General features: G+C 40.5%; 3 protein-coding genes across 16 annotated transcripts in view; 1 reads left to right on the top strand and 2 right to left on the bottom strand.

Moving 5' to 3' along the window:
* The window catches only part of UNKL (unk like zinc finger), a 59,498-nt gene extending 46,304 nt beyond the window's left edge, over positions 1-13,194 (bottom strand). For 5 of the 14 annotated variants that reach the window (XM_040574081.1, XM_040574076.1, XM_040574080.1 and 2 more), the window contains exons 1-4: positions 13,154-13,194; positions 12,848-13,076; positions 8,897-9,003; positions 2,657-2,833 (exon numbers count right to left, since the gene is read on the bottom strand). In XM_040574081.1, coding sequence (XP_040430015.1) covers positions 2,657-2,833; positions 8,897-9,003; positions 12,848-13,076; positions 13,154-13,179 — 539 coding nt within the window. In that variant the 5' untranslated portion in view covers positions 13,180-13,194. Of the gene's footprint in view, positions 1-2,656; positions 2,834-8,896; positions 9,107-10,949; positions 11,112-12,847; positions 13,077-13,153 lie in introns of those variants that run through there. The other 9 variants (XM_040574086.1, XM_040574082.1, XM_040574077.1 and 6 more) reach the window with 6 other exon arrangements.
* On the top strand, positions 366-27,761 carry TSR3 (TSR3 ribosome maturation factor). Its single transcript, XM_040574095.1, is given in 10 exon segments — positions 366-370; positions 13,365-13,372; positions 16,200-16,205; positions 23,431-23,558; positions 23,636-23,852; positions 24,688-24,881; positions 25,919-26,079; positions 26,081-26,093; positions 27,369-27,432; positions 27,510-27,761. Coding segments are annotated over 7 exon segments (978 nt in total). The 5' UTR covers positions 366-370; positions 13,365-13,372; positions 16,200-16,205; positions 23,431-23,440; the 3' UTR covers positions 27,721-27,761.
* Positions 13,361-23,394, bottom strand: GNPTG (N-acetylglucosamine-1-phosphate transferase subunit gamma). Its single transcript, XM_040574096.1, is given in 12 exon segments — positions 13,361-14,112; positions 14,659-14,740; positions 16,803-16,931; positions 17,202-17,284; positions 17,781-17,895; positions 19,485-19,578; positions 20,544-20,627; positions 20,736-20,790; positions 22,924-22,941; positions 22,944-22,990; positions 23,197-23,251; positions 23,325-23,394. Coding segments are annotated over 12 exon segments (918 nt in total). The 5' UTR covers positions 23,371-23,394; the 3' UTR covers positions 13,361-14,002.

Raw genomic sequence — 27,761 nt, 5'->3', positions numbered from 1 at the left:
ACGAAAAAAGTTATAGAAAGACAAGTAAGGGTGATCAGAAATGCAGAAAAACACTTACATGGGGGAGAAATAAATACCTTAAGACTCTTCACCTTGGAAAAGTGAAGATTGAAGGGAGATGCAAAATATATTTACAGAAAACTAGATCATATAAAAGAAGCCAAAGCATTTTGGCTCATTGTACCGTTCTGCAATAAAAAGTACGTCAAGACATTTGGGAGACATAGTAGCAAATGACAATCATTATGAGGAAGTGGAATACTTCTTCTGCAAGCATTTACAGCTGCTTTTCAGGTAAGCAGCCACAAGCTTGGTGAAAGATCAGAAATGTCCACTACTAAACTAAAACTTACTGTATTAGTGGTATAAAGTCACTACCGAAAACCCAAGACAACGCCTTTACACCCTTTTAACAAAATCAAGCTGTACAGAGATTCGACAATGGCAAACCCATACAATGGATTATTTTATTAAAAAAAAAAAAAGATACTATAGCAAAATTATATTAGGCAGACTTTGAAACAATGAAGAAACAAGGTGGGGAACCAAATACCAGAGGTGGAACTATAGTACTCTGTCTTCATGAGAATCAAAAGTCTCTACTTTCAATTGGCACTGCTCTCTCAAAGACATACGCGAGGAGCTTATCTCCTATTCCAAAATACTCCTACTAAAACAAGGATCTCTGAAGAGGAATTTGAAAGGTACAGAGGTTTATAATGTAAGTAGTTATAGCATTTACATAGCATTTCAAGAACTTCCCAGACCCCAAGTGTCCTCCAAGAAGAAAAATCTCAAAAAAGGAAAAGAAAATGTGACAAACCCCAAAGCCTAGTCTAGAACCTTTCAAACTGTCAAAATATGTCTTTCACAGATTCAAGGAGCATGTGGGCAATGAGACGGAGAAGAGGTACTGTTTCTAAAGAATGTTTTTTCTTTAATGTGAATGTGCTGAAAAACATGTCTCTTACGGGAAACAACGTTAATGTCTGCATCACTGATTTACTGTGATTTCTTTGCTCTTTACTTATAATGAAGAAACCCTAGTATCATTGGCCATCTTAGAGCAAAAAGATCACCAAACAAAAATGCCTGATTGTTTGGACTTCCTTATGAATGCTGGATGCCTGAAATCAGGAGAAGCAATGGCATATGACTGTTTTTCACAAACACCAATGTCTGAGGCAGCCTACTTTTAGGTTCAAGCCGTTAAAATGTAGAACCCTACCATGAGTGTCTTCAGCTCCTCCTGATGCTTTGTATGCAGCCAGTCGCAAACAAACGACATTCAGAAAACAGAGCTTGGCTTCAGTACTGGCATACATTGGTTCCTCATTCTAACACATTACAGAATCATAGAATTATAGAATATCCTGAGTTGGAAGGGACCCACAAGGATCATTGAGTCCAATTCCCAGCTCCACACAGGACCACCCAAAAATCAAACCATATGTCTGAGAGCATTGTCCAAACACTTCTTGAACTCCAACAGGCTTGGTGCTGCGACTTCCCTGGGGATCCTGTCCAGTGCTCGACCATCCGCTCAGAAAAAAAACTTTTCCTGATATCCAGCCTGAACATAATGTTCCCTTGGGTCCTGTTGCTGTCACCAGAGAGAATAGAGCAGCACTTGCCCCTCCACTGCCCCTCATGAAGAAGCTGTAGACTGCCATGAGGTCTCCTCTTCTCTAGGATGAACAAATCAAGTGACCTCAGCCACTCCTCAGAAGTCCTCTAATTAGAAAAGATTACAACAATACTAATTGTTCTGCATTCAGACTGACATAGTATCATACTGCATATGCTAAATGAGGGAAGTTTAAAAAAAAAAAATGGACAGATGTGGACAGATGTCTCGCAGCAGAAACATCAGCTATCTGATGGAGGAGAGTCTTCTGTAAAGAAAAGCTCTATATAAGTAACGTGTAATACACACAGTAGTACACATACAGTATGTGACCAGGCAATGCAGCAGTGAATTCTGTGGCAAAGTATGAATTTATTCAAAATATGATCCCCCAACATACGGTTGGGAATAACGGATAACGAAGGAGAGAATGTAGTATAGCAGCCATACCAGCTCAAATCAAAGGTTCTCCTAAGCCTGGAACTCTGTCTCCAGCAGTGGCCAACAGCAAATGCCAAAGAAAGAGTGTCAGAATAGGGCAAACATATATTGACGCTTCCCCAGAATGCTCTCCCACTGTCCAGAAAGTGATACTTGTCACTCTCCAAGGCTTCAAAGCTCTCTAGGAGTTGCTATTCTTTCCTATCAAGTGTATACAGACCGTTTAAAAATGTGGAACACAAATTCAGAAACTGAAAGATGACATAAAACACTATAAATTTGTAAATGTAAAAACCATGTGCAAATTTACAAGGCATAACACAGAATATCTTGTCTTTCATCAGTCATAAGAATTACATAGATGTCTCTTGAAAATGCAAGATACACAACATTACTGTTTGTACTCCCCAGTGTACTTAGATCTATCATCAGTGTGCTACCTTGGTGCACAGTAAAATACGTTCTTATGTTTATAGATACAAAAGAAAGTACATCTTTCATGCAAAGCATACGACATTTTCTGGTGTGTGGCGGTAACAGACATGGTATTTCCTGCTAACTAGTCTGCAAAATTTGAAACAAGACTACCTTATATCATATACTGGAGGTCTAATGTCATGTGGCCCATGAGCAAAGGCACAGTGAATTCCATTCTTCACACAGTGACCCCGGGCATCTGTTTCATGAATGCATGTTCCAGTCTTGTAATATCTGAGATGATACTTCCTTTCTGTATCTCCTGTCGTTCGATGCAGGTAAGGGCAACTATACAGTAGAAAGAGGAAAGTTAAAGCATTGCTTTGAGTTTCATTTTTAAATGGTTAAATCTGAATTATACTCTCTCTCTTATTAACTTATAACAAACAACTTTGCAGGATTCTTCAAACAGAAATTGTCCCAAATAAATTATCGTTACAGATCAACTTGAAAATTAAAAATGTTAATCTATTTCTAAATCTCATCTAGAGTTATAAGAATTTATAGCAGGATGGTTCACAAAGATATCCTTAATAAACATAGTAAGCACCCATGTGCTTACTATAACAAGCAACAACATCTGAACTAAGAAATTACATCCTCCATACTGATACAAGCTTAAGTCATTTCTTCCCTAAGAGGTCCAAAAAAAGTGTTTGTTGTTTTTTAATGCTATCGTCATCTAAGATCAAGGGGTACTTGAAGCATCGTGATTTTTTTTCTGCCTGATCTTTATAAGTGTTTAACTTCTTGAACAACCTGAGAGCAAATCTAAAACAACTCTTCTATTAAAAGGAAGAGAAAATTCTTGCATCAGCGAAACATCTTTGTAGATATACTAACCATTTTTCACACACAACTATGTGAGGTACTGTCTGTACTCTAAAATCGCTAACATTATGCGTGGATTATAATTCTAACTACCAATTATAAACAAATGAAATAACTAAATAAATAAACATACAGACATGTCTGTTCTCCCCCAGTTTATTTCAGTGTAATTAATTTTGGTCACCTCTGGGTTTGAAAAAATACTTATCTCCAAAAATTACTTTCCCACATCCCAAAGAAAAAGAAACTGCATCAAAAGACTCGGAGAGTGGTACAGAACATCAAATGAAAAAATCCTATAGAAATGTGTTCTTGTAGATGGAGGAAGAATGGTGAAGTACTAAGTAGAGCTTAAGATTCATAAGAACTGATGCTGGCCTAAGCTTTATCTACTGTATTTTAAAAAGATTACTTAGAAACTAAACAAATTGTTTGAAAAAACTTACAAGTTTGGTATTTATATATTAAAGCCAAAATGATATACTTTTCCTGCTGTGCTAAAACACCCGCAGCTTGCACTGGCTTCCAAGAATCGATAATCTTTATGATTTCTAAGAATCAAGTTTCTTCCCTCTAGGAATGTAAAAATATTATTAAACAAGATAAATGGACTGCAGCTAGTGATTTGTACCTATATCTCTTTAAATCCCAACAGAATAAATTAGTGGGAAGACATGGTATACCAAATTCAGTGTGCATCTCATTTTTTTCAATCTAAGATGAAACACAGTCTAAAATCAGGATCTAGAAGTAGTTCTTTTACACTTCCTGGTTCTACCTGATAAGACGGGATGCAATTTTTGTAGGACTTATTTTGGTGCCTAATCTAAATTTTGTAAGAAATGCTTTGTGATGTGTGAATTGTGCTATGCAGCCCTCCTGTTCTGCTAGAATTGCTACTGATATAGAAAAACAAGAAAACCCACAAGTCTGTCAGATACTTTTGCCAGCATCAGTCTTGTACTGAACTCTAAACAAAAGGAACTGCAATCTGAGATCATGTTTTCATTATTGCTACTGTCGAACCACTAGCATAATTTGTGCAGGACTTAAATGGAAAAGCAGACCAGGAGACTGATCATTACAAACTCTAATCCTTCACTCATATGCACACCCCAAAGGTGAGAATACTCTGTCATATTCTTATGCATAATGCTTACACCTCCATTTTCACCTACGCAATTTTGCTGGTTCCTGTTGGAAACAAGAAATAAACATCCTCCATGCAAAACTCTAAAGGTTTACATTTCACTGCTTATCTCTACGTCCGTCGTCCCTTATCGGAGGGGAAGCAATGAGATAGCTGGGGCTTTTCCCTACAGGAATCACCTTATCAGTGGATGTCCCACAAAACATTAAAGCCTTCAATTATATTTAAATGACTATTTAAAAAAAGAGAGAGACAGAATTGGGGAATATAGATGTGTCAGACAGACTAGACACAGCTTGTTACACGCCAAGTGAGAAGGACTGCAATATTCAGGATACAATTTTTCCCACATAAAGACAAAATGGATTCCCAAAACAACCCGGGAAAGAAGCATAAGCTGTGGCACAAGACACTTGCGTCTGCTCAGTTAAACCTAGTTTTGTTTGGCCTAAGACTCGATACTTGTGACATCAATAAAAAATCTGAATATATATAAACACGTACAGATTTATATATATATAAAATATGAATTTTATTGAAAACACGGCTGTCCTACCACACATCTTGCTAGCTGCCTTAAAAGTCCCATACAGTTGAAATCCTCCTCATGTCACCAAAGGAATGATTTAAACAGGCAATCCAGTGTGCTTGGGACTCTTATCTGAATTTTCACAGAATCATAGAATGGCTTGGGTTGGAAGGGGCCTTAAAGATCATCTTGTTCCAACGCCCCTGCCATTGGCCTAGGCTATATTGTGGAGCACAGAACTGTATGCAGTATCGAAGGTGAAGCCACACCAACACTAAATACAGTAGCGGGAGAATCACCTCCTCTGACCACCTGGCTATGCTGCGTTTAACGCACCCCAACATGCAGTTTGCCCTCTTGGCTGCCGGGACACGCTGCTGGTTCATGTGGAGCCTGCTGTCATCAGCACCCCCAGACACCTTTCTGCACAGCTGCTCTCCAGACACTCATCTCCCAGTAATATAAACCATTGTAATACATAGCTTTCAACAAATTTAGTATTTTGATTAAAAATGGTAAATTTTAATTATCATCTCATTACATGGCTGCAAACTTATAAAGTCATTCTTACGTGCCACACATTAGTACTAAGGTTGTTCAGACATCACTTACTCCTTAGGAAAAAAAAAAAAGTTTAGAAAGAAAAAATTGTTTCCCTGGAAATTAACAGAACTATTTCATGGCCCATATTTCTACAATCATCTCCCAGCTTAGAATAATTGCATAGAATTTGCAACTCTAGTGTATGAGATTGATCCCACTATAACAGGTTGCCCAAAGCCCCATCCAACCTGGCCTTGAACACCTCCAGGGCTGGGGAATCCCCAGCTTCTCTGGGTAACCCATTCCATTGCTTCACCACCCTTTAAGTAAAGAATTTTCCTTTCCACACTCTTCTTAATTCACAATGTCATAAACATTCCAAAAATATCCTTTAAGAATAAACAAACAAACAAAAACATCCACTTTAAAGGGAAATACTAGAAGTCCTCAAATGTATGAAAAGAACCACAAATTTCTACTTCCGTTCTGAGTCACTGACATTTTTTCCTAGAGTTACTCACAGCGCTCTTCTGTAGTAGACTTCACTCTAATTCACTGTAATTCCTTCAGTCTTAGAGAAGTCTGATGTTATGGATACTAACATATCCAAAATAAGCTTCTCTTTTAGAATCTGACATCAGTTGACTACAACGGTTAAAAACAGATCAGATAAAAAAAAGTATCACTTCTCTCGCATGTTAAATGTAGAGGACCATTATTCGTTGCTCATAATATACTCCTCTAACTCTTAAATTAATCTAGTCTTTCTCTCAGGACCTTCCTTAGAACAGATTGTTTTAATTTGCTATCCTTAGAAAAACTCTCTTCTAAACAGCTTTAAATTTTTAGGCTTCCTTTTATTCCAAGTTGAACTTTGGGATGAAATACTACAGCCAAGCTGAGGTAAACCCAACAATTTCTACTTAGCTCTCTTGGAAGTACGAGAACAATTATGGATGTCAACATTTTTCCTTAATTGCTAGCATTACATTAACTCACAAACTCCATTAAACTAACTGTATTCAGATGAGCAGAACTGGAAAATAGAGATACACATAAAAGCCAAAAAAATACAAGCACATTGGCATGGATAGCTTAAAACAGGGGTGTCCTGGCACTGCCGTTTCTAACCTCTTTCTAACAATCTGAAATTGCTCCAAATAAAAGCTAAATTTTAGGCAGAAGACAAAACAAGGAAAAAGAAATATTTTGCTGAGTTCTGTAGCAGAAATGCTGCCATTCTGTGGGCATATTCTCAGAAATGCTGGTGCTTCCCTCCATTTTCTCTTTCTGCCACTACAGACATGCTTTGGATTCTTCTATCTTTAAGAAATTTACATTTGATTTTTCTTGCCTTTTCCAACTATTTGTCCTATATACCTTTTCTATTCTACCTTAGCCTCAATTGGCTATCAATTTACAATAGCTGACTGCCATTTCTAGCCACGAAATCTCAGTACCAGATCTAAAATAAGGCCAGCTGAATCTTCTGTCACAAACATCTCCAATAATTTCACTTTATAACTGAATGAAAGAAAACAGACTCCATTTTCTTTATTCACTTATATTTTCGTTTTCTTAATTTACCATCTGCTTTACTCTTTTTTTCTCTTAAAACACTGTCCTTCTTTGCTTAAGAGAATTCAGTTACATTCGCATTTTCCTCTCAATTTCTCCTGCAACGTATCTTCCAACTTCAACATTCTCTTATACTTCCGGTGAGGTGTCTCACAGGACTCTAACCTTAGTCCCTGCTCTTATCCTTCTGCAACTGAGTGACTTCTCTGCAAAACACAAACTTTAAAACCACTACCTCTTTGCTGTTAACTCCCAAACCTATCTATTTAATGCAAACTATAAGCACAACATGCTAAGACAGAGGTCTGAATCTCACTACTGGTTTTACTTCTGTCAAGTCCTCTGCACTTCTGTTATGCCAGACAATATGACCATCATCCCTTGCCATATAGGCTTCTAACCTGGGAGTAATCTTCAGCAATTGTAGGGTACAGCCTTTCCAATCCATCTACAGCAAAAGATTGTGCAGACTTTCATGTCACTTCCCAGCTATTGAAACACCCTCTTATTTGCTTCTAACAGTGCAATCTTACCTAGCTAACATCCTTTTAAAAGACTGCTTCCTTTTTCTGCCATTAGCATCAATAACTATCACTCAATAATGAAAAGTCAGTTTTTGCCCCTGGTCGATACATGACACAAACATCCGTTATGTTTTTGTTGATGTTCACACAAGAACTGCTCATACTGCCCCAGAACTAGCAGAAGTGCTTTACAAACATCTGAAAAAGTACTTAATTGTTCTCTTTCAAATCATCCCTCAAAGACTTTTTTTTTTGTTTGTTTATATTGCTTGGGCATGGTTCTAAATACTGTCACACTGCCCACTGCTTTTTTGTTGTTTACTTTCTCCTGTTATCTTTGCTGTTTAGTGTTTAACACCTCTGTGAAAAATCCACCTTTTTTTCTTCTGTGACTACAGCCCATAACACAAAAGGTATCTGATCCATGATAAGTGCTGCTAAACACTACAATAACCAAAATGACTATCTTTCTTTTTCAAAACAAATGAGCAGCATAACTATATATTTCCTGGATGTTTTCTCTGTCCGAAGTCCTTCCTTGCTTCCATCACTGCAGATAAAGCTAGCTCCTCTATGATGTATGACCACAATATACCCAGCTCCTATATATATATATATATATATATATATCTGCCTGCCATACTGTACTATTTGCTCATTCTCATCTCCACAAAGCCTCACCCCCTCCCCATGTCACTACACGTGTCCCCTGTAGTCTTTATCTAGAAGAGACATAACATGTCCATGGAAATACAAATACTAACGGTCTAGACAGACAACGAACTATGAACTTCTTCTGTTGTTCTTCCCTCTGTGGAGGCATCAAAAACCAGCCATTCTCCTCTACTACCCATCAATCTTTATCCAATACAATTCGCACATGCCATTTCAAAAAGGCAGCACAATTGCCAAAAAAATATGCAGCAACAACAGGAACAATACTACCAGAAAATTAATTTCTTATGTTATGCTTTAAAGATGGTTACAATGCAAAATCATGGTTTTAACTCTACGATAGCCTAAAGAATACATACTTAAATAAAAGCATATGTGTCACAAATTGGCAAATCATTTATAAAAAGTTGTTCTCAGTCAAACTTCAGGATTCTATCAATCATTTTTGCTAAGGAGAAATTAACATCTTTCTGTAAATTCATTAATACTACAAACACTTAGGATTGAAAGAAACCACTTACTCATCTCCATCTGGGCAGATTCCTGTAGTCTCATCATATTTTGTACAATAAACATCTGGACTGTAGTTAAAAGTCCCATCACGCCTTCGTATAGGTCTACGACGACGCTGATTTAGGAAATGCCAATGAAAACAGGTAAATGGTCTGTGCTGGGTACACTTGTGCTGCAAAAATAGGGGGCACTGCTCTGTCCTAAATTCCTTTAGATACCTAAAAAAATTAAACTGTGTTACAAGTTTATCTTATTGGAGGCACATTTTTACAGTATTAACAGGGCACTTGACAATTCTGTGCATTTAGCCCATGAAAAAATTTACAAATGTACCTGCATACAGTTTCAGCTCCTATGCATAATTTACTGTTTAGTGGCTGAATACAAGTGACTTCATTCTTTTATGACAGATGCATTGTGAATAAAATACAGTGGAATGCCTGGCAAATTATACTACGTTATGTAACTGAACTAAAATCAAATAAATAAATAAACTTTAAAACCACAGTATTCAGAATTTTGCCCTAAATAACCACCAAGCAGAGATTATAAATCCATCAAGGTACTTGAATAAGCATTCATATAGATTGCTGCCACACAAAATAGTCCAACAAAGGCTACTTTAGCTAAATACCACATCTAACTTAAACACTGGTGCTTAATCACAGTAATCCCAGAACATGGACATGCTATATCGAAAGTTAGAGGATTAAAAGTAGTTTAAGAAGGTTATCAGGGCCTACGAGACTTCAGCAAACTTATTTTAGGGACTGTTATGTCTGCGTTGAGACAAATTGAAAGTCTTTTTGAAGATTCCTTAGGTGTTAGTAAGACAGTCCTTCATTGGCATCTCATAGAAGCTATTTAGGAAGTCTGAGCCTTTTCATACAATAATAATATCATTCCAGACTCGGCATTACTATAGCATTTGTCAAAGGATATAAGACATCACTTCTTCCTGTTTATGCATCTATTAGCCAATTTAACAAGCTCATTAGATCCCTTAAGTTCTAAGTACTTGCATTGGAAAGAGTACCCAGGGGCTCTATAGAAGAACCTTGGATTTCCCAGAGGTCTCAAAAAGGGTGCAGCATGTGTAACAGGCTACAGGGGGGATTGAAGATACCGGGTGAGGGAAGGATTAGGGAGAATCAAGGGCATCATTTACTTTTTAACTACTCAGATATGCATACAGGGGATTTGATGACATGCAGTTATAAAGCATGCCTTCAAGTTTAATTTCTAAACTATTCAGGACTGTGGGGAAAAAATGGGGAATAGAATTTTTGGATGTTCAAAGCTGTAGAAAGGACCGTAGCAGTATCTAGGTAAGTGGCTATGTTCTTGTGGTCCTTCAGAGAGTGCTGGAAACAGGGCACGATAAAAGTGATGATATGGGGGATGGGAGGAAAGGAATGCCAAAATTAAGCGATAAATTATTCCGCATTTGTGGGGAGCGTGTGCTCCTATACAAGCGGGGCTGTCGGTAGTGCTAGGAGGCTGCAGGAACTTTAACAGACTGCATCTGACGAAAGCTGTCGTTTCCAGCGAGAACACCGAAGCTGTCTTCCAGCATGTGAAGGTCTGCAGGAATCATCAGAGAAGCGGTCCACGAGCTCGCGCTGCGACTGGCTAGGCAATGCTCAAGAGAAGCGGGAGGACAGCTTTCTTAGCTTCTTGAGAACAGTCCTGGAATGCCAAAGCGTGCTGGGAAGCTCAGGCTGCCGGAGGATGCCGGCTGCTCACAGGACGGACTGGACAGGGACGACCGCGGGAGCAGACGCACGGCGCCAACAGCCGCTAGCGCTCCGCGGCCAGCCGTGCCCGGGCCGCCTGCGTTCGGCCTACACATAACCGGGCTTCCTCCCCGCGGCGTCCGGAGCCGAGAAAGAAGCGCGGTGGAGGCCGGCCAAGCGACCTCCTCAGACCCGCCGCCAGACCGGGAGGCCGCGCGGGGCAGGCCCGGCACGCGCCCGGGCCCCGCCGCCTCGGGGCCTGAGGCCCTCCCCGCGGCCCCCCCGGGGCCCAGGAAGCAGGGCGCCCCTCGGGCGCGGTACCTACGTATAATGCGTCGGCTGCTCAGTCTGCGGAGACCCACCGGACCCTGCGCCCCGCGACACCGCTTTCGAAACCGACGGCATCGTCCCCCGCGGCCAACAGGGCGCAGGCGCGGCCCGGTCCTGCCGGCCCCGCCCCCCGGTGGGCGACAGCGCCCCCCCCGCCTTCCCGCGACGCGACCCCGCCGGCCCCGCCCCGCCCCGCCCCCCCGCGGCCAGGCCCGCAGCGAGGCCCAGCGCGGGCCCCTCCGCCGCCCGGCCCCGGTAACGCGTGCCCGCAAGAAGCCTCCGGCCGCCGCCAGCCAGCGCCCGCAGCTCCCTGCGGAAGGCGCGTTCGAGACCGAGCACGCGCAGCTTCTTCAGCGAGCTTCATCCGACAGCCTCAAACTCTCTGCTTTTAACAGCAGAATGCGGCAGGCAATGTTTAAGTTCCCCAGCACCTGAAAAATAAGAAACTGAAAGGAGTTTTACAGGTGGAGTGGGGGCTTTGTCAGGACGCCTGTCACATCACCTGAAAACATGGCACACACTAAAGCGGAACCCTCTGTTTCCTTCAGCAAAGCAGCACTTTGCTAAGTTCACTGTTTCAACAGAATAGAGAAAAAGGCGGCTAGTCAAAATAGCAGGCACTGCACTTTAAGTCAGCATCCGTAAGTCAGGATCGCTATTTTATTTGCTATGACGCCCCCCTGCATATATTTCACCTGCACCATTCCCTTGTAGAAGTCAAATCCCAAGACAACTTAAACCTTAAGACAGTACCAAACCAACTGTACTCATTTACTAGGCATCAATCCACAGCAAAATCAACATCCACTTTGCTGTTCTTAGATCCTAATCGGCAGCATTAGAGAAGCATGTTAATAAGCCATTTTTCTCCCTAGCTCCAGCCTGTCTTACTATCTGCTGCTATGTTGTTTTGTTTGTTTGATTTTATTTACGGACTTCAGTAGCACAGAAGAGATTTGCATTTTTACAGTTGAAAGCTTATAAAAATGACTCTAAAAAGAACTCATGTTAGTATCTTTATTCTTCCTCTCCCAGGAAAGTCTCTAGAATGTGCAAGTTTTAAGTATCTGCAAATCTGTAGGAAAAACTATATACTACATTGTTCAAGGAAACAACGGTTTCCCCCCCCCGCCCCCAGTGCAAGCTAATCACTTAGATTTCCTGCAAAAATCTCAGTAACTACTTACATTACTTAGGCATGCCTAAAATGTTATAGCGCAGAAAGCAAGCACTGACTATGCGTTAAGCATTTTAAAAAGTAAATTCTGAATTACTTAGTAAATTACAAAAAATCAATACAAGAATCGTGTATTAATGAGTCATACACTAACACAGTTGTCATCCATATAATTTGAATATACTTCATGACTAGCGAAGTGTCAACTGAAAGTCACCTTCGGCAATGATTTTACAGACTTACTGCTTTGATATTTTAATATGTTGTGCATCTCAGAAAAAAAAATAATCCACGGAAAAGAAATGAGTTATATTCAGCATATCTAGAAACACAGGTTGATGTGCAGTACATCCTGTTCATCCCTGCTGTGCAATGCAGGAAAAAAGAGCATTCCTTCCACTATCCCTGAAAATTACTAAGCTAAGACAAACAAAGAAAGCAGCACGATAAATAAAAGAGAAGCGTTTGCAAGATAAGGCTGGTGATAGGCTGGAAAAAACAAGTTTTCCCATTAAAACGTCAGAGCAGCCTTAAGCCAGCTGAACGCCGGTAAACTTTTGGCAGCTCCTTCGCCGCAGCCGCGCCGCAGTCATCTCTCCTTGCGCGGCTGCAAGGGAGCTCGGCTTTTTTGTGCCGCATCTAAAGAGTCCACGATCTGACCGGAAAACACAGCTTCCAACCGCTCGTCAGTCTCCGTTTTTTCCCTGAACACGCACCAGAGCAGCAGCCCGCCGCACAGCAGACTGAGAGGCAGCACCTTCACCCACGGCCTCTGGTGGTCGCTCCCCATAGACCGGCTGACGCTCCACAGCCGCGGGCTGGCCTTGCTGGCGGAGAAGGGGATGGCCCCCCCGCCCTCCGCGTCCGCGCTCGCCGCCCCCTCGGGGCCCCCGCCGCCCGGCGAGCCATCTCCGGGGGCCCAGCAGGCGCGCGGGGCGCGGCGCCCTGCAAAGACACGCGGGTCAGGGGCGCGGAGCGGAACGGGCGGCCGCCGGCCCCCCGCGCCGCGCCCGCCGCCTCACCGCCAGCCGCCCAGGGCCCAGCTCATCCCGCCGCGCTCCTCCCCGCGCCGCCCGGAAGCGGAAAGCGCGGCCGCGCCGCGGAGGGCGCTCGCCTGCCGCCGGCGGCCGCGAGCGGGTCGGCCTGCGGGGCCTCGCCAAGCGGGCGGCGGCAGGAGGCGGCTTGCTGGGCATCCACCGACTTCTGCAGGAATGTTTCCACAGGCCGCGTTAGCGCAGTACGTTTTATTGTTACATTCGGAGAATTGCCACGTGTTCGCTTAACACGACTATCCCGTAACGAGTTGGTGTTTTCAGAGGAGCTTTCCTTGAGAACCTGAACAGTTTGCCCACTATCCGTGATTACATCAGCCTCGGAGCTGAGGTGGATGGGGTTGCTTCCTATGCGCTGCTGCAGCAGGAAATTTTTATTTTTTCCTAGAGTCGGCACAGAAAACACTTATTTTAGTGTACAGGTGAAGTAACGTGTTCCAAGTATTGTTCCTTAGTACCTTTCATGCAACACTTCAGAGCGCTGGTATGGCACTATTTTGTATACATGCCACTTGTTACCATGCTTGATCAAAGAAAATAACAAAGCTGAGGCTGGAGACACAGAATCTGTAAGCCTACACCCAATACCTGCCTGAGCACAGAAGTTTTTACAAATGTTGTCAGAAACTGGCCACCTGATCTTAGTAACAGCAAGGCCTCATTCCATTATGTTCCTTTTACTTTAGGGCAGAAATTCCGGAAGTCAAGAATGCTCACAAAAGGTAAATCATCATAGTGTCATTCTACACATGCAACCAGCTCGACGTTTCACATGAAGTTGCTGTTTATCACTCAAGTTTCTTCATGCACAGTGTCATGCTAAATTCCTATATCTCCATGCAGGTGTTCATCATTCTTTGACCTGTTAAGAACAGTTGTCTCTGCAGTTGCCCCTTCATGATTTACATGTTCAATACTGGTATTTTCAGCTGTAATATTCAATATAAAACATCAGTTACTTCCACAGAACACAGAAACATTTTTCTCACAGAATTCATTAAATAGTCTTGAATTAAGTCAAGTAGCGTAAACCGTGAATTCTGCTTTTGATTAGTGTTCTAATCTGCAATAAGTAAATAAGCTACCATGCAAGCAAGTGGAAATACTGTGCAAGTTACATACTTAAAGCACACAAATACGTTTTATAAAAATTCTAATGATTAATTTTCTCTAGAAAAGAAAGACAATGGTTTAAAAGAAAGTTTCTCAAAACAAGCAGAATCATGGCAATCACTGACAATAGCAGTCACAGCTCTTCTGAAAAAAGAAAAGCTGAAATTTCAAGTCATCAGGAGACTTTTTGGGAGCAAAAGTCCTCTTGTGCAGGTATCAAGATCTAGGTACTTTTTCAAAGCTGCATTTAATTTTCCCCGTATGTACGACAGATTATTTAATCCTTGCTGTAGCCAAAACCAACAATTAGGTACACGCATTCTAAATAGAAAACAATGAAAAAGAATCATACAAAAACTCACCAGAATTTCCTTTGTATGCAATGCTGTGCTGACTTAATAGATCTTTAAGGATTTTTATTTCTTTAGAAAGTTGCTCGTATTCCTAGGAAAGGAAATATTAAAAGGTTCTCTCACTCTCCAAATATATAAAAATATAACACGGAAGTTTATCAAACAATCTGTCTGTGCAGAGCTATTACAGCTTTTGACCTAATGATCTTAAACTGCTTATTCTAAAGAACAAGGTACAAAATTATTCTTTTTATATATATATATATATTTTTTTATATATATATATATATATATATATACACACACACACACACACGTTTTTTTTCTCCCCTTGTCAAAAAAGGGGCCAGCTTTTATGAATCTGAGAGTAAAATCTAGGAATGCTTTCTGTAACTAACACAGATCTATCCCTCCTCAAACTAGCATTTTATCATATCACAAAATTACCTTCATATGTTTGCTACAGCACCAGCCTTATTTAGGTTTATATTACAATGTCAGTCTGGAAATTTGTCACCTCGACTTTTGACCTACCAACTTCATCTTCTTACTTTCAGCAGTTTCTTTTAAATTACAGAGCCAGGGATTGCTTAGCACTTTTCAGACTCAAACCACTTATCTGAAATACTGAAGAAGCATATTTTTTCCTTTTTTTTACCTGACTCACGAAAGAGCAAAGGATGAACTATTTAAGATTCTATGGCTAGCAGAACAGCCAAGTTTATGTCAATTAAGCTTTGCTACAATTAGTACTTCCTTTTTGGCACCAATTAAGTAAGTATTGGAAAAAAAAATACTTGAATTTTTCAGCTCCTAACAGTACAACATCAAAATGGTTATCTTTATAAAGGTATATATAGCTTAGCCAGTTTAGTTCGCTGCATTCATGAATTCACATAATCACGCAGTTACAGAATGGTTCAATTAGGAAGAGACCTCTGAAGGTCATCTGCTCATCAAGCAGGGCCACCTAGAGCAGGGTGGCCCAGAGCAGTTGTGGGGTCTCCCACCCTGGAGATGATAAAAAACCATCTGGACATACATCAGGGAATCTGTGCCAGTGCTCAGTCACCTGCACAGTACAGAAGTGTTTCCTGATGTTCAGATTGGAACCTCCCACGTTTAAGTTCTTGTCCTTCGTCTCTTGTCCTGTCACTGTATGCCACTGAGAAGAGCCTGGCTCCCTCCTCTTTCCACCCTCCCTTCAGGTATTTATACATTTACTTATACATTTAGAAAACTCACACCTGAGCCTTCCCTTCTCCACACTTAACAGTCCCAGCCCCTCCCCCTCAGCCTTTCCTGTTAGGAGAGGTATGCCGGTCCCTTCAGCATCTCTGTGGCTCTGGCTCTCTCCAGGATTCCTACATCTCTCTTGTACTTGGGGGCCCATAACTGGACACCATACTCCAGGTGTGGACTCACCATTGCTGAGTAGCGGAAGTATCACCTCCTTCGACCTGCTGGCAGTGCTTTGCCTGATGTAGTCCAGGATACCATTTGCTGCCTTTCTGGCAAGGACACACTGCTGGCTTGCGTTCAATTACTAGGGGGTGGTTTGTCTTTGCCACATTTTCAAATAAAACGACAACAATGGCTTCTCTGCATTATGTTCAACGTGCTCTTTTAGGCTGAGCACGCTTTCTGCCTCTATCTTCCCATTTTAATTCTATTGCAGAAGGGCTATTCACACATATCAAAGTCATTCAGAAATAGAAACACCTTATTTCATTCTACCTTTGAATGCAGCAACAACCACCACATGCTGGCACAAGTCTGGGTAACAATCTGCACAGAAAAGCATCACCATTTCCAAGGCTGACTGCACATTTATAATGTCTGTATCTCCAGACTGATATTCCCTGTGAAGAACGCTTGTAAGGTGTTCGTAAGTCATGTACCTACACTAATTCCTACATATTCCTTCCATCTTCCTAATGGCCATTCAGTTATACTGGTTTGTTTTTGACTGGAGGGCTAGAATAAAGATATCAGATTACTCTATTTGTAAGTAGACCATTACCTAAAGAAACCAAAATAGATAGCCCCTTTAAAAGATTTCAGTTAAATCTTGAGTATGTACACAATGCTGTCACACTGAATCATACAGTAAAAAGGTGGCAATTTCACGTTGTAAATATTGTGCTCTATACCTTATTGCACTTCTCCACTGTTTCAAATTGCAGACCTATTTTCTTGTTCTTTTTCTCAACTTCCTTATCTTCTGTTGCTTTTAGAAGTCCTGCTTCCTCAAATATTTCTTTCAGTATTTTTTTGTATCCCTACAAAAGAAAGTTTCCAAGAGACAATAAATAAGTCCACCTGACACTCACCTCTGCTTGCAACTTGCACTGGCTGTTCCAATTCCTCAAGCTTCACTGTACAAAATATTAAAATTATCAATTAATATAGCAGTTACAGAGTACAGAAAGTACTATTAGCCAACTGCAAAATAAATGCAACCATTCCAAGAGGAGAAGCTGCAGAAGCCAGGTTTAGCTATTTGACAATAACTATTCTTTAACAAATAGAGCTTGAAGAAATTAACAAACCTGTTCAGTTATTAGTTGATCATACAGAAACTGCTCTGCTTCATCCCACTTCCTTTGTAGTACTTCAGTCAGAGTTGGATAAACTGAAAAATGGAAAGCAAACCATGTCCTTCATTAGTTAAGTGCTTCTCTAGTATCAGGCATGTGGCTTTCAAGAGTTGGCGTTAAACTTAAATTCCACTTCACAGATTTTAAATTTCTGGAGAATGCCACTGACCAAGTTTTTCTCTCATTTTCAGCTATAAGGTTATATTTTATTCTTTGTTGAAAATAATTCTAACTGGGCTCTCCCTTTTTGTGATGTAAGTAAATGTGCCGATACTACAGGATTGATTCCTATGACCAGTTCAAAAAAACAGCAGCTATCATTGACTGGTTGAATATTACCAATGCCTTTTTTTTTTTTTTTAAGAAATATCTATTTATTATAATGATTGAGATTTAAAATGCACAGCATTACATATTACATGTAATTCTCATTGTTATCAAATTACAAACTCTAAGATCCTAAAAATTTACACTCTGAAGTTGGTGTAATAAGCCTGTTGTTCCACACCCAAATGATTTTCTAAATCTTACCTAAAAGGGAGTGAGGGTGGCACACAAGAGGAGTTTCAAATGTCAAGGAGTAAACACAAGTACTTGGCTCAGACACATAAGCCAATTTATTGCTCTTTCCACAAACAAGATGAACCTAAACACCAGTAAAAACAGAGATGAGTAAAACACCTCCACATTCAACAGGTCCAGCACCAGTGATCAATTCATTGTCTTCCAACGTTAACAGAAGCATTTCTGCATATACCGTTGTCTCAAAGCTTACAGTGCTGTCACCCATAGAAACAAAAGCAGAGATAGCATATCTTACAAGTTAAGTTACTTTCTCAAACGTGACAATTCTTTCCTCTACTGGGGAAATGATCCCCACCTATCATTGTTCTTTGGACTCCCAAGCACCATAGTTCCAGCAAGAATGAGGGTAGAAAGGAAGGTAAACAGGACACCCTCTAGAACTTCCTCTGACTTAAGCAGAATTAATTCTAAAAAATTTAGTTATGACCACTGTGCTAGATAACAGCCTCTTCTTTTTACTGTTCAAGAGAACAATACTCATCTGGACATTAGAAATTTGTTGTGATCTTTAGAATTTGGCACCAGTACTTCACATATGTTCAAAACTAAATGCCAGTGAAAGATCTGAGTACTAGTACCAAGGGTCATGCAAGAATAGTAACTCCTTCTGTAGATTTATTTATTTCCCTATGGGAAATAAAGATGTTAGCAAGGCATCTCCACTGAAGTACAAAACATTTTAACCTTGGCCAAGATATATTGTCCCTTATCTCTTCCCCTTAGTTTTTATTCCAGTTATATATTCCTCTGTCTAGTACTGAATTGCCAATCATTGTTGTAATAGCGAAGTGTCTTCTACAAGAAAATAAGCCCGTTGTGAACTGTATGGTATCTTCAGCTCTCTGTGATGGTCATCAGGGAATATGAGGTTAATTCATTGTATCTATAAATCTGTATAACACTGAAATGTGTAGAAAAGAAAAAAACATTAATGAATAAATTGAGAAAAGACACATGCAAATCACGTGTCACACTTTGAGCAAGTCTCAGACACCCTTCCTAACCCTTCTATCTAGTTGAACAGTTACTTGGCACAGAGACAGTCTGAATGTGAAAAGGAACACTTTAACTACTCAACAAAATAGGATTTAATTTTTTTTCTTTAAATTGTAATCATACCACAATCTGTTACTAATGAGTTGGTTCCTCTACCACTTCCCTATCTCTTATTCTTTCCTTAACTCCTCCTGCACGCCCTCTCAACTTTTTTTTTTAATACCTGGCTTTAATACCTAGCTTCTTGGCATACTGTTGTTAACAGTAATTCTGTTCCCTCCTTTTTTCTGGATGTTCTTAAGCACAATAGACTAGCAGCGTGAATCCAAAAAATAACACTTCTTGTTTATTTTTCCTGACATAAATTATAAAGCACTGTACGTTTCTGACAGCGGTGATGATACCACAGTATTCCATTCTACCAAGGAAAAGAGTTAAAAGTCACCAGTGATAGTACGTAATTTAATTTAGTCAGAACTTTATTCTGATCTCAGATTCTAACCTCTATCCATTCATGTAGTTGCTATCAGAATCCATCTTTACATTTTATACTGTATTTTAAACCATGAACTCTTCCACGTAGGAATGCTTCAGTTTGTAGAGTACGTAGAATGCTGTCTGAACTAGCATCATATAAGTATTTCATTATTATACCTTTGTCTGTCTGCTCTTGGTTTCACACGAGTCTCCTTCCCTCATCCACATTCCAACAAATGTGTTGTTGTCAATTTCCCATTCATGCCAGATTCTGGAAAAACAGAACCTCATTTTACTTCATGTTAATGGAAAGAAAAATGTGAAAACCCAGGAAGAAATACAGGAATAGCCTTACAGAATTTCAAATTAATTGTATGCACTTCATTTTTTTTTGTTTCAGTATTTCACAGAATCACTGAAACACAAGGTTGGAAAGGACCTACAAGAGATCATCTCGTCCAACCGTCCTCCTATCACCAATACTACCCACTAAGCTACTAAATCATCTCTCTTATTTCCATTTCTTATAGCCAAGACCTTACAACCACTTAAGTTTGTTAGCCAGGTTGCTACATAGGCCGTATCAACATTATTTTGAGAGCAGTTTTGGATTTTTTTTTTTTTTTTAAGATGATGTTTAAGGTCCCTTCCAACCCAAGCCATTCTAAGATTCTATGAAAATAAAAGTAACAAGTTCTTCATTCAAACTCTACAAACATCAATATACAAAATATTTAGAAAGGCAGTAACTTTAAAGCAGTGCTCTGGCTTACTGTAAAATCTTTTGGGTACTCAGTGGGCTCTGGATACCTTGGGACACTTTTGAGGATCTACATCGAGTCTTTTCCTACCTTTTATTACGTATGTTTAACACAACCACTAGGCATAAGTCAGTCTTTTTATTTTGTACAGTTATACACAACTTAAAAGTGAAAATAGTTAAAAGACATGAAAACCTTGTTAATATGAGTTATACATTATTGGATTTCTCATATAAACATATCATACTTTCAGTTGGCCCTCGTTATTAATAAGCTTCCAGTTAAAACAGGAGGTTGGTGTTAACCTACAAAAAAATTGAGTATTTCAAGATGAAGTAATTTTATGCATAACACCTTGGGACCTTCGAAGTCCTAATATGACCCATAAAAGAATATTAAAGTTGCCTTCTTTTTGACAACACATAAAATGGTCTACTAACAGCACAGATAAAACATACAGGTCTAAATGCCTCACCCTAAAATCCCGCTATAGGCATTCCATCGAAAAGTCTGTTCATGCTGAGTGACATTATGGAAAGGACAAAACTCATACTTATACCTTTAAAAAAAAAAAAAAAGGAAGAAGAAATATTTTAGATATTTTAGATGGGAATTAGGAACTGGTTTGTTCCTAATAAAAATATATAGTCAAATATTCATTACTTACGTGGATTCCACAAAACTGAAACACTTGCCAGCAAGCCTAAAGAGATGCACGGGGCCTAAAAACACCACAAAACATCATCAAAGAAGAGTTTGTTTCAGTTAAATTCAAACAAGTTATTGTGATGACAAAACTGTAAGGAGTAGAAGAAATTTAGTTTTCTGCTGTACATAAGGAAATCCTTAAGGACAACTTATCTTCTATATGGATTAAGTCCCCGCTAGTACTACATTGGTCTGTTTCATAATCCTTAACATATTTTCATCTTCAACACTCAGTGAAATAGTTTAGCCTCTTTCTGCAGCAGAAACAAGAAACCTGTATACAAATATCTGGAGGCCCGGATGCATAAAAGGAATCATCAGTGCAGATATTGTCAAAATCTAATACTGAAATCAATAAAACTCTTGCTTGACAGCTGCCTGTCCTGAGTCATACAAACTCCTCAAATTTACGCCCATAAAACCCTTTTGCTCAGAATGGTGATAGTGTTGCGTATTCAAATTTTGCTGAGATTCTCAAACTAGACACTCCTTTTTCACAGTTGGCCTTCACAGCCTAATCCACATAATATTCAACAAGATGATTTTTTTCTGTCCAACAGGTCAGCAGCTACAACACTCCTCTAGAACTGACCATTCCAACGTTGCTGTCAAAAAAAATCAATACAGGTAACTTGTCATTCAAAAAAAACAGGCCAGAAGTTCTGAACTATGTGCTACGGAACTTATTTCAGTGACAGTTATTTAAATTCACTTTGCATGGAATGATTAATTTTTTTTGAGGAAAGAAGAAGAAAAAGAGATTACAAAACAAAATAAAAACACACTAGACTCTAACCCTCCACTGTCAGGACTAGATTACCTAATTTTTTCCCAAAGATATAGAGAAGCATTCCTAGAAGCAAAGATCAGAACACTAAAATCTTGCCCTGCAGAAGCCCTAACCACTGGGGTATTGGCAGGTTCTCTTTCCCATGTCATTTTCTTGACCAATAGATTTTGCATTTATTCTACAGATTATCACAGTCTTGGACAAAGGATTTGCCCCTCTACAAAATGCAGTCTGTATCTTAATGAGTAGGATGCTCCCCACATAGCAAGAAAATCAGATTTTAATGTCTCTGAGGAATGCATTAAATTTGCACCTCCGTTTCCTGGGCAGACATTCTAAAAGCATAATCATAGGAGGTATTACACCAACCGTCTTGTAAAAGAAAAGACTAAGTCAGTTTTCCATGCTAAAGAAATAACTGTGCAAGGCAAGGTTCCACACCCTAGACTGCAGTTCCATAGTCACTCCCAATTTTTGGCCACAATTAAGTTCCTATGTCCAGGAAACAAGGATTTTTTACGCATTGTTTAACGTTTTTTCCTGATCTTTTTGGCATCGTTCCATTTAGCATTCTCACCGTTACTGAACCCATTTCTAACTAATTCACTTTTCACATGCAGTATTTACAAAACACATGTAGTTGATTTGGTTTTATAAATCATTTCACATGAAAATAAGGATAAGCATGTTCAGTGTCACCATATGAAAATGCCTTTAGTGAACCTTAACCCGTAAGGAGGTTTAGGTCTGTACCTGAGATTAGGAGGCAACAGTTTAAGACATAACCCATTTACTGCCCTTTCATATTGCTTAGTGTTTGTAATCAGCAGGCATTTTATTTACTCTCCCCCAAAAGAGCCTAGAAACTTTTTAATTCTTGTTTATTGTGCTATAGCGTTGGATTTATATTACAGCTTTGAGTTGGAAGTTGAGCCTCTGTGACTTCTTCCAAGACTAGTCTTAGAGTCGTTTTAAAAACAATTAAGTACCCAAATCAGACGCCAAGATACCTTACATATGCCAATCTGAAGAATGCTAGAGATTATTTCAAGAAGAAGGCGTGAATAAGGATTAGAAGGATCTGTGACTGCCTCAAACAATAAAAAATAAAACATACGGATAGCACTTTGACAAAAGCAGTCCGAACAACTCTGGGACGTGGAACACCAAAGAACTCAAGCGAGGTTTTGACCCTTCAGAAGGACAATTAAGTTTATCTGGTCACGTTTATTTTCCACGACTCACAACATGAGAAGTAAAACTAGTCTTTGCCCGCATATATTTGAAGCAAACTATTCTACAAATGATCGTCACAAAACGATGAAAACTGTACGGAAACGGCAACGCTCGCATATACCTGATACTGCAGAAGGGGCATCTTCGGCTGCAGCCGGTTTGTCTGAGGCAAGAACGGGTTATTCAACCTTTCAAAAGAACGACAGTTACAAGCTTAAGACCGCGTTACGGCCCCGGCTGTTGCTTCACCCGCACCGCGCGCGGCGGTCCCTCCTCGCGGCCCCGGCCCGCCCGGTGCTCCGCCGGGGCAGGGCGCGGGCTGCCGCGCGGCGAGCGGCGGAAGGACGCGAGCCCACCAGGTCCGGGTGGGCCGCGGCGAGCGACGGGCACGCACCCGAACGTATTCGGCTCCTCCACGACCTTCATCTTGCCCGCCGCGGCGAGGAAACCTGCCGAGCAGAGGACGGTAAGCGGGCGGAGGAGGGGCGGAGGGGCCGAGCGGCGGAGCGCCCGCGCCCTTACCCAGCGCCGCGCCCACCACCGCCCGCAGCAGCCGGGCGGCCGCCATCGCCGCCTCCGCCGGAAACGGAAGCGCGCGCCGCCGCCGCCGAGCGGCCGCGCCGCCCAGCCGCAGCAGCATGAGGCGAGGCGGGCGTCCGCCGCGGACCGCCGGTGCCGCTGCCCCGCCGAGGGGCGCGCGGCGCGGCCCCCGCAGCCTCGACACCTTCGCTGCGGAAGCGGAGGCCGCGCTGAGAGGTGCGGGAGCGTGCCGCGGGCGGGGCGCCGGGCGGGACGTCTGGCCGCTCCCGACTAACGCGCGGTGTTGTTTTCAGCTTGCCGGGAGGGAGAGCGAGGGGCTGAGGGGGAAACCCGGGAGGCGAAGTTCCCGTGCCCGCTTGCCATGTGGGAGCTCGGACACTGCGATCCCAAGAAATGCACCGGCAGGAAATTGGCCCGGAAAGGGCTGCTCCGAACCCTGCGCCTCAGCCAGAGATTCCCAGGCCTCGTTCTCAGCCCTCTAGCTACCGTATGTGTTTCTCCAGCCGACAGGTAAGTCGCTGATGAGGCCTATGTTCCAGTGATCTCACCGCCTGTTTGCGATGCAGGTGGAGGCTCAGGCTGTGTGGAAGAGCATTTGGTTCAAATGTTTCTGTGTTGCTCAGAGACTGCATATTGGTGCATTAGGGAGAACGTTTTAACCACTGGCCAGAACTGTGCAACAGGATAAATTTGGCCTTCTGTTGCATTATATTAATTATTGATGCATGAGAATGAGAAATACAGCCATTTTACAAAGTCCAGTTACGATTTCTACACAGCTGGAGTTAGGTGAGAAAAACATATGTGGATGCCTTCTCCACATGTGCGATCAAAGTGTGTGGTTTGTAGGATAACGTGTTCAGAATCACGTGGGCCTATAGCTACTACATTCAGGTTCTTAGGCTTTGGCAACACAAGGCATTAACTATGGCTTATTCTGGAAGAACTTTGAGAATGTTCTTCAAATGTGTCTGCAGAATTTTTATAAAGATGTATTCAGAGAAATATTAGTCTTTAGAAGCAAGTTGAGAACTTAAACCTGAACTTTGATGTTCTCTTAAGAACGCCAATGTTACTTTTAACTACACTTTTCCATTATGTTTTAATCCTTCAGTTTTGCATTTTCAGTTTGAAACCTTACTTGCTGTATGCAGTTTGTGAAGAAAAACATATTGTCCTGCCTCATTGCATCTGTATTTTAATCATTGTAAAATACATACTTTTTATTGACAAAGGGGGAGGTATGCAAATTGGTCACCACTATGAAGTGGAATTCTCACTTTAACTTATTTTATCAATACAATTACACACATTTTTTCAAATACAGTGATGTTTCTCTTTCCAGGCATGTCATTGCTCAGAATGGAATTGCAGTCATAGATTGCTCATGGGCTAAATTAGAAGAAACTCCATTTAAGAGAATGAGAGGAAGTCATCTACGGCTGCTGCCTTACCTGGTGGCTGCACATCCTGTAAATTACGGCCGGCCGTGCAAGCTATCTTGTGTGGAAGCTTTTGCTGCAGCTTTTTGCATTGCTGGTAGGCTGCTTTGTGTTAAATGCGAAATACGTACCAGAAATTCTCATGTCCTTCATATAATGAGGAGATAATTTTCGATAGAATAAACTGTAGCGCTGACCCAGTGGTCATCAGTTTGGTCTTGAATTTATAATGAGATAAATTGTCTAGTTTTCTTCCAAGTGTTTGTACTTGGTAGCCATTGAGGTATCTCTGGGGAGGAGTTTGTCATTTACTAAAGAGGACACGTGAACTGATGATCCAGGATTTGTCAAGGTGGTACTTAATGTTAGAAAAATTCTTGTAAAAAAGAAAAAAAAAACTATAGAGAAAACAGTGTGATTCCTTGGTCACCTCTGTCTTCATGAGAGGTTAAAGCTGTTAACTGACACAGACACAGACACAGATTTCTAGGTTGGAAGAGACCTCAAGATCATCGAGTCCAACCTCCGACCTAACACTAAGCACTCCACTAAACCATATCGCTAAGCTCTACATCTAAACGTCTTTTAAAGACCTCCAGGGATGGTGACTCCACCACCTCCCTGGGCAGCCCGTTCCAATGCTTAATAACCCTTTCGGTAAAGAAGTACTTCCTAACATCCAACCTAAAACTGGGTGCTTTTTGATTAAGAACAATAAAAGAAATTGCCCCCTCTGGAGCCGTTTTGCAAACTCATCACAGAACTTTCCTGACAACTGAACAGACTTCCTCTACTACACCGCAGACAGATCTTACCTTCTGAAAATATGGTACGTACAACTGCTCTTTTACTGAAGGACTGTGGGAGCTATAGCCTGAAATGTTACCTGTACAAAATATTTTTATATAAGACTTACAAAACAACTATTAACTTTTCTTTAATTAAATATTTCAAGTTAAACTGAAATTTTTAAAAATCCTTGATATTTTTAAAAATTGGAATCCCTGAATATTGAAAAATGCTGGCAAACATCTCATTGCTGTAGCGATATGTAGGTAGGTGCTAAACTTAGAAACCAATAAGCTGAGTGAAATCTCACACTGTAGAACACTGATAATTTATTTTCTGTTAAAGGATTTCCAGACCTAGCCACGCTTCTTCTAAGGAAATTTAAATGGGGGAAGGCATTTATTGACTTGAACAAAAATCTCTTGGAAAAATATGCAGCTTGTCATTGCCAGGAAGAAGTGCTCGGGGTTGAAAAGGATTTTTTAACCAGTGTCCAGGAAACGAGGAGAAGAAGAAATAGGTAAGGGAAAAAAAAAAAAAAGCAGAACCCTTTTCCCTCCTCTTTCTTTTCACGAGTCTCCTTGCAATTTTTTCCTTCAAACTCATAAAATATTGGCAAAGAAGAGCTTTGTTGACATACGTCATTGTCTTTTTACTATGTATTCTCTTATAAGCAAGTTTATTTTTTTCAACCCAAAAAGATGAAAGACTGTAGCAATTTAACACCTATAGTAGTATATTTAAGTATTTAGCTGAACCGTGGAACAGGTACCTCAATTAAATTAAGGATATTAGAGAACTAAGGAGTAAAAATATATGCATCTTCCTCCTTGTATCTACAAAAATTAAAAGCAGAGTATGAGTAAAGAGGACTAGTAGTTCAGCAGGCCTGTAAGAGAAATACAGGCATATAGTCTAACAGCAAGTTAGAAAAGGAAAAATCTTTAATTGATATATTTATATAGTCAATAACAGATGTTTAAAAGCAAACCTGTATAGATAATGAAAGTACCTTATAAGTGGAGAGTAATTTACTGGTGTCTCAGTATTTTAGGTTGTATTCACAGACGAATGCTTGGGCTTACTCAAGACAGCACAGAAAAGACTGTATCGAAGCCAATAAGAGACCGTATGAAGACACGTTCCTAATCAATTTCTGTTTCAGAGGTGTTACGTCCAATAAAAATAGGACAACGGACCTTACTGTAAGGAGATGGCAGACAGGCTCTAGTTTCTCTCAACTTCAATCTCTTCATTATGACAAATTAGGCTGAATAAAGTAGTCCTGTTTGCTGGAAGCCTAACTACAGTTACATTAAACTGAAGACAGATGTTAAGGGGCAACATCACGATGCTGAATAAGGCAGACTTCCACAAAGTCCTGTGTATTTTTTGCATGTAGTATCACAGCTGCCATGCCTTGTAACAGTTCTCCCCAGCTGAGCAGACCAAAGTAAATCTAGCATTACTTTTACTCAGCAGTGAGAGCTAGACCTCACCTTTCAGTAGCCGTGAACTAACTAGATAACCTTTTTAGAATTAAACAATTCTGAGAACATGCATGTTTTCTTACCAAAAGTCTTAAAAAAAAAAAAAACCTATGTGCACAGTCTGACTGTCCCTCAAGAGCTACTACAACTCCTTGGGAAGGGAAACTCATAGCAGTAAGAAGACTGTAATGTGGAACAGGTTTTGGCCAGGCTGCATGTCTTCCCCTCCCTGCCAATGTTTTGTTTTCACACGCAAAAAGAAATAAAAAGTCTGCTTTATCAACATATGTCTTTTCTTTTTTCAGATCCATTTGATGTTGACTCAGGAAAAGAATTTTCTAATCCCAATAGACCAATCAATTCCCCAGGGTAATAAAATTTAATTTAAGTATTAATTTTCTTACCAGAAATTGTTGTACTTTTATAATCCTGAAAAACATTTCCAGAATAGAAGAAAGTAATGAAGAATCTGAGGACGATGGTGTGAGCACTCCAGATGACGTCAGTGAGAGCAGTAATGAGAGCAGTCCCGAAGAAGACGGCACTGGAAAGTTTCTGCAACAGTAGCCAATAAAACTATTTGAACAGTTTATATATATATATATATATATATATATATATACACACACTAAAATAAGAGCACCCCAACAATCATAAAGAGTTGTAATATCATATATAAATAAATTTTCTTGTTAACA

This window comes from Cygnus olor, chromosome 15 (assembly GCF_009769625.2).
Source record: "Cygnus olor isolate bCygOlo1 chromosome 15, bCygOlo1.pri.v2, whole genome shotgun sequence".
In the NCBI taxonomy this organism is placed as follows: Eukaryota; Metazoa; Chordata; class Aves; order Anseriformes; family Anatidae; genus Cygnus; species Cygnus olor.
The sequence above is the reverse complement of the archived record's forward strand: the minus strand, read 5'-3'. Positions and strand labels throughout refer to the sequence as shown.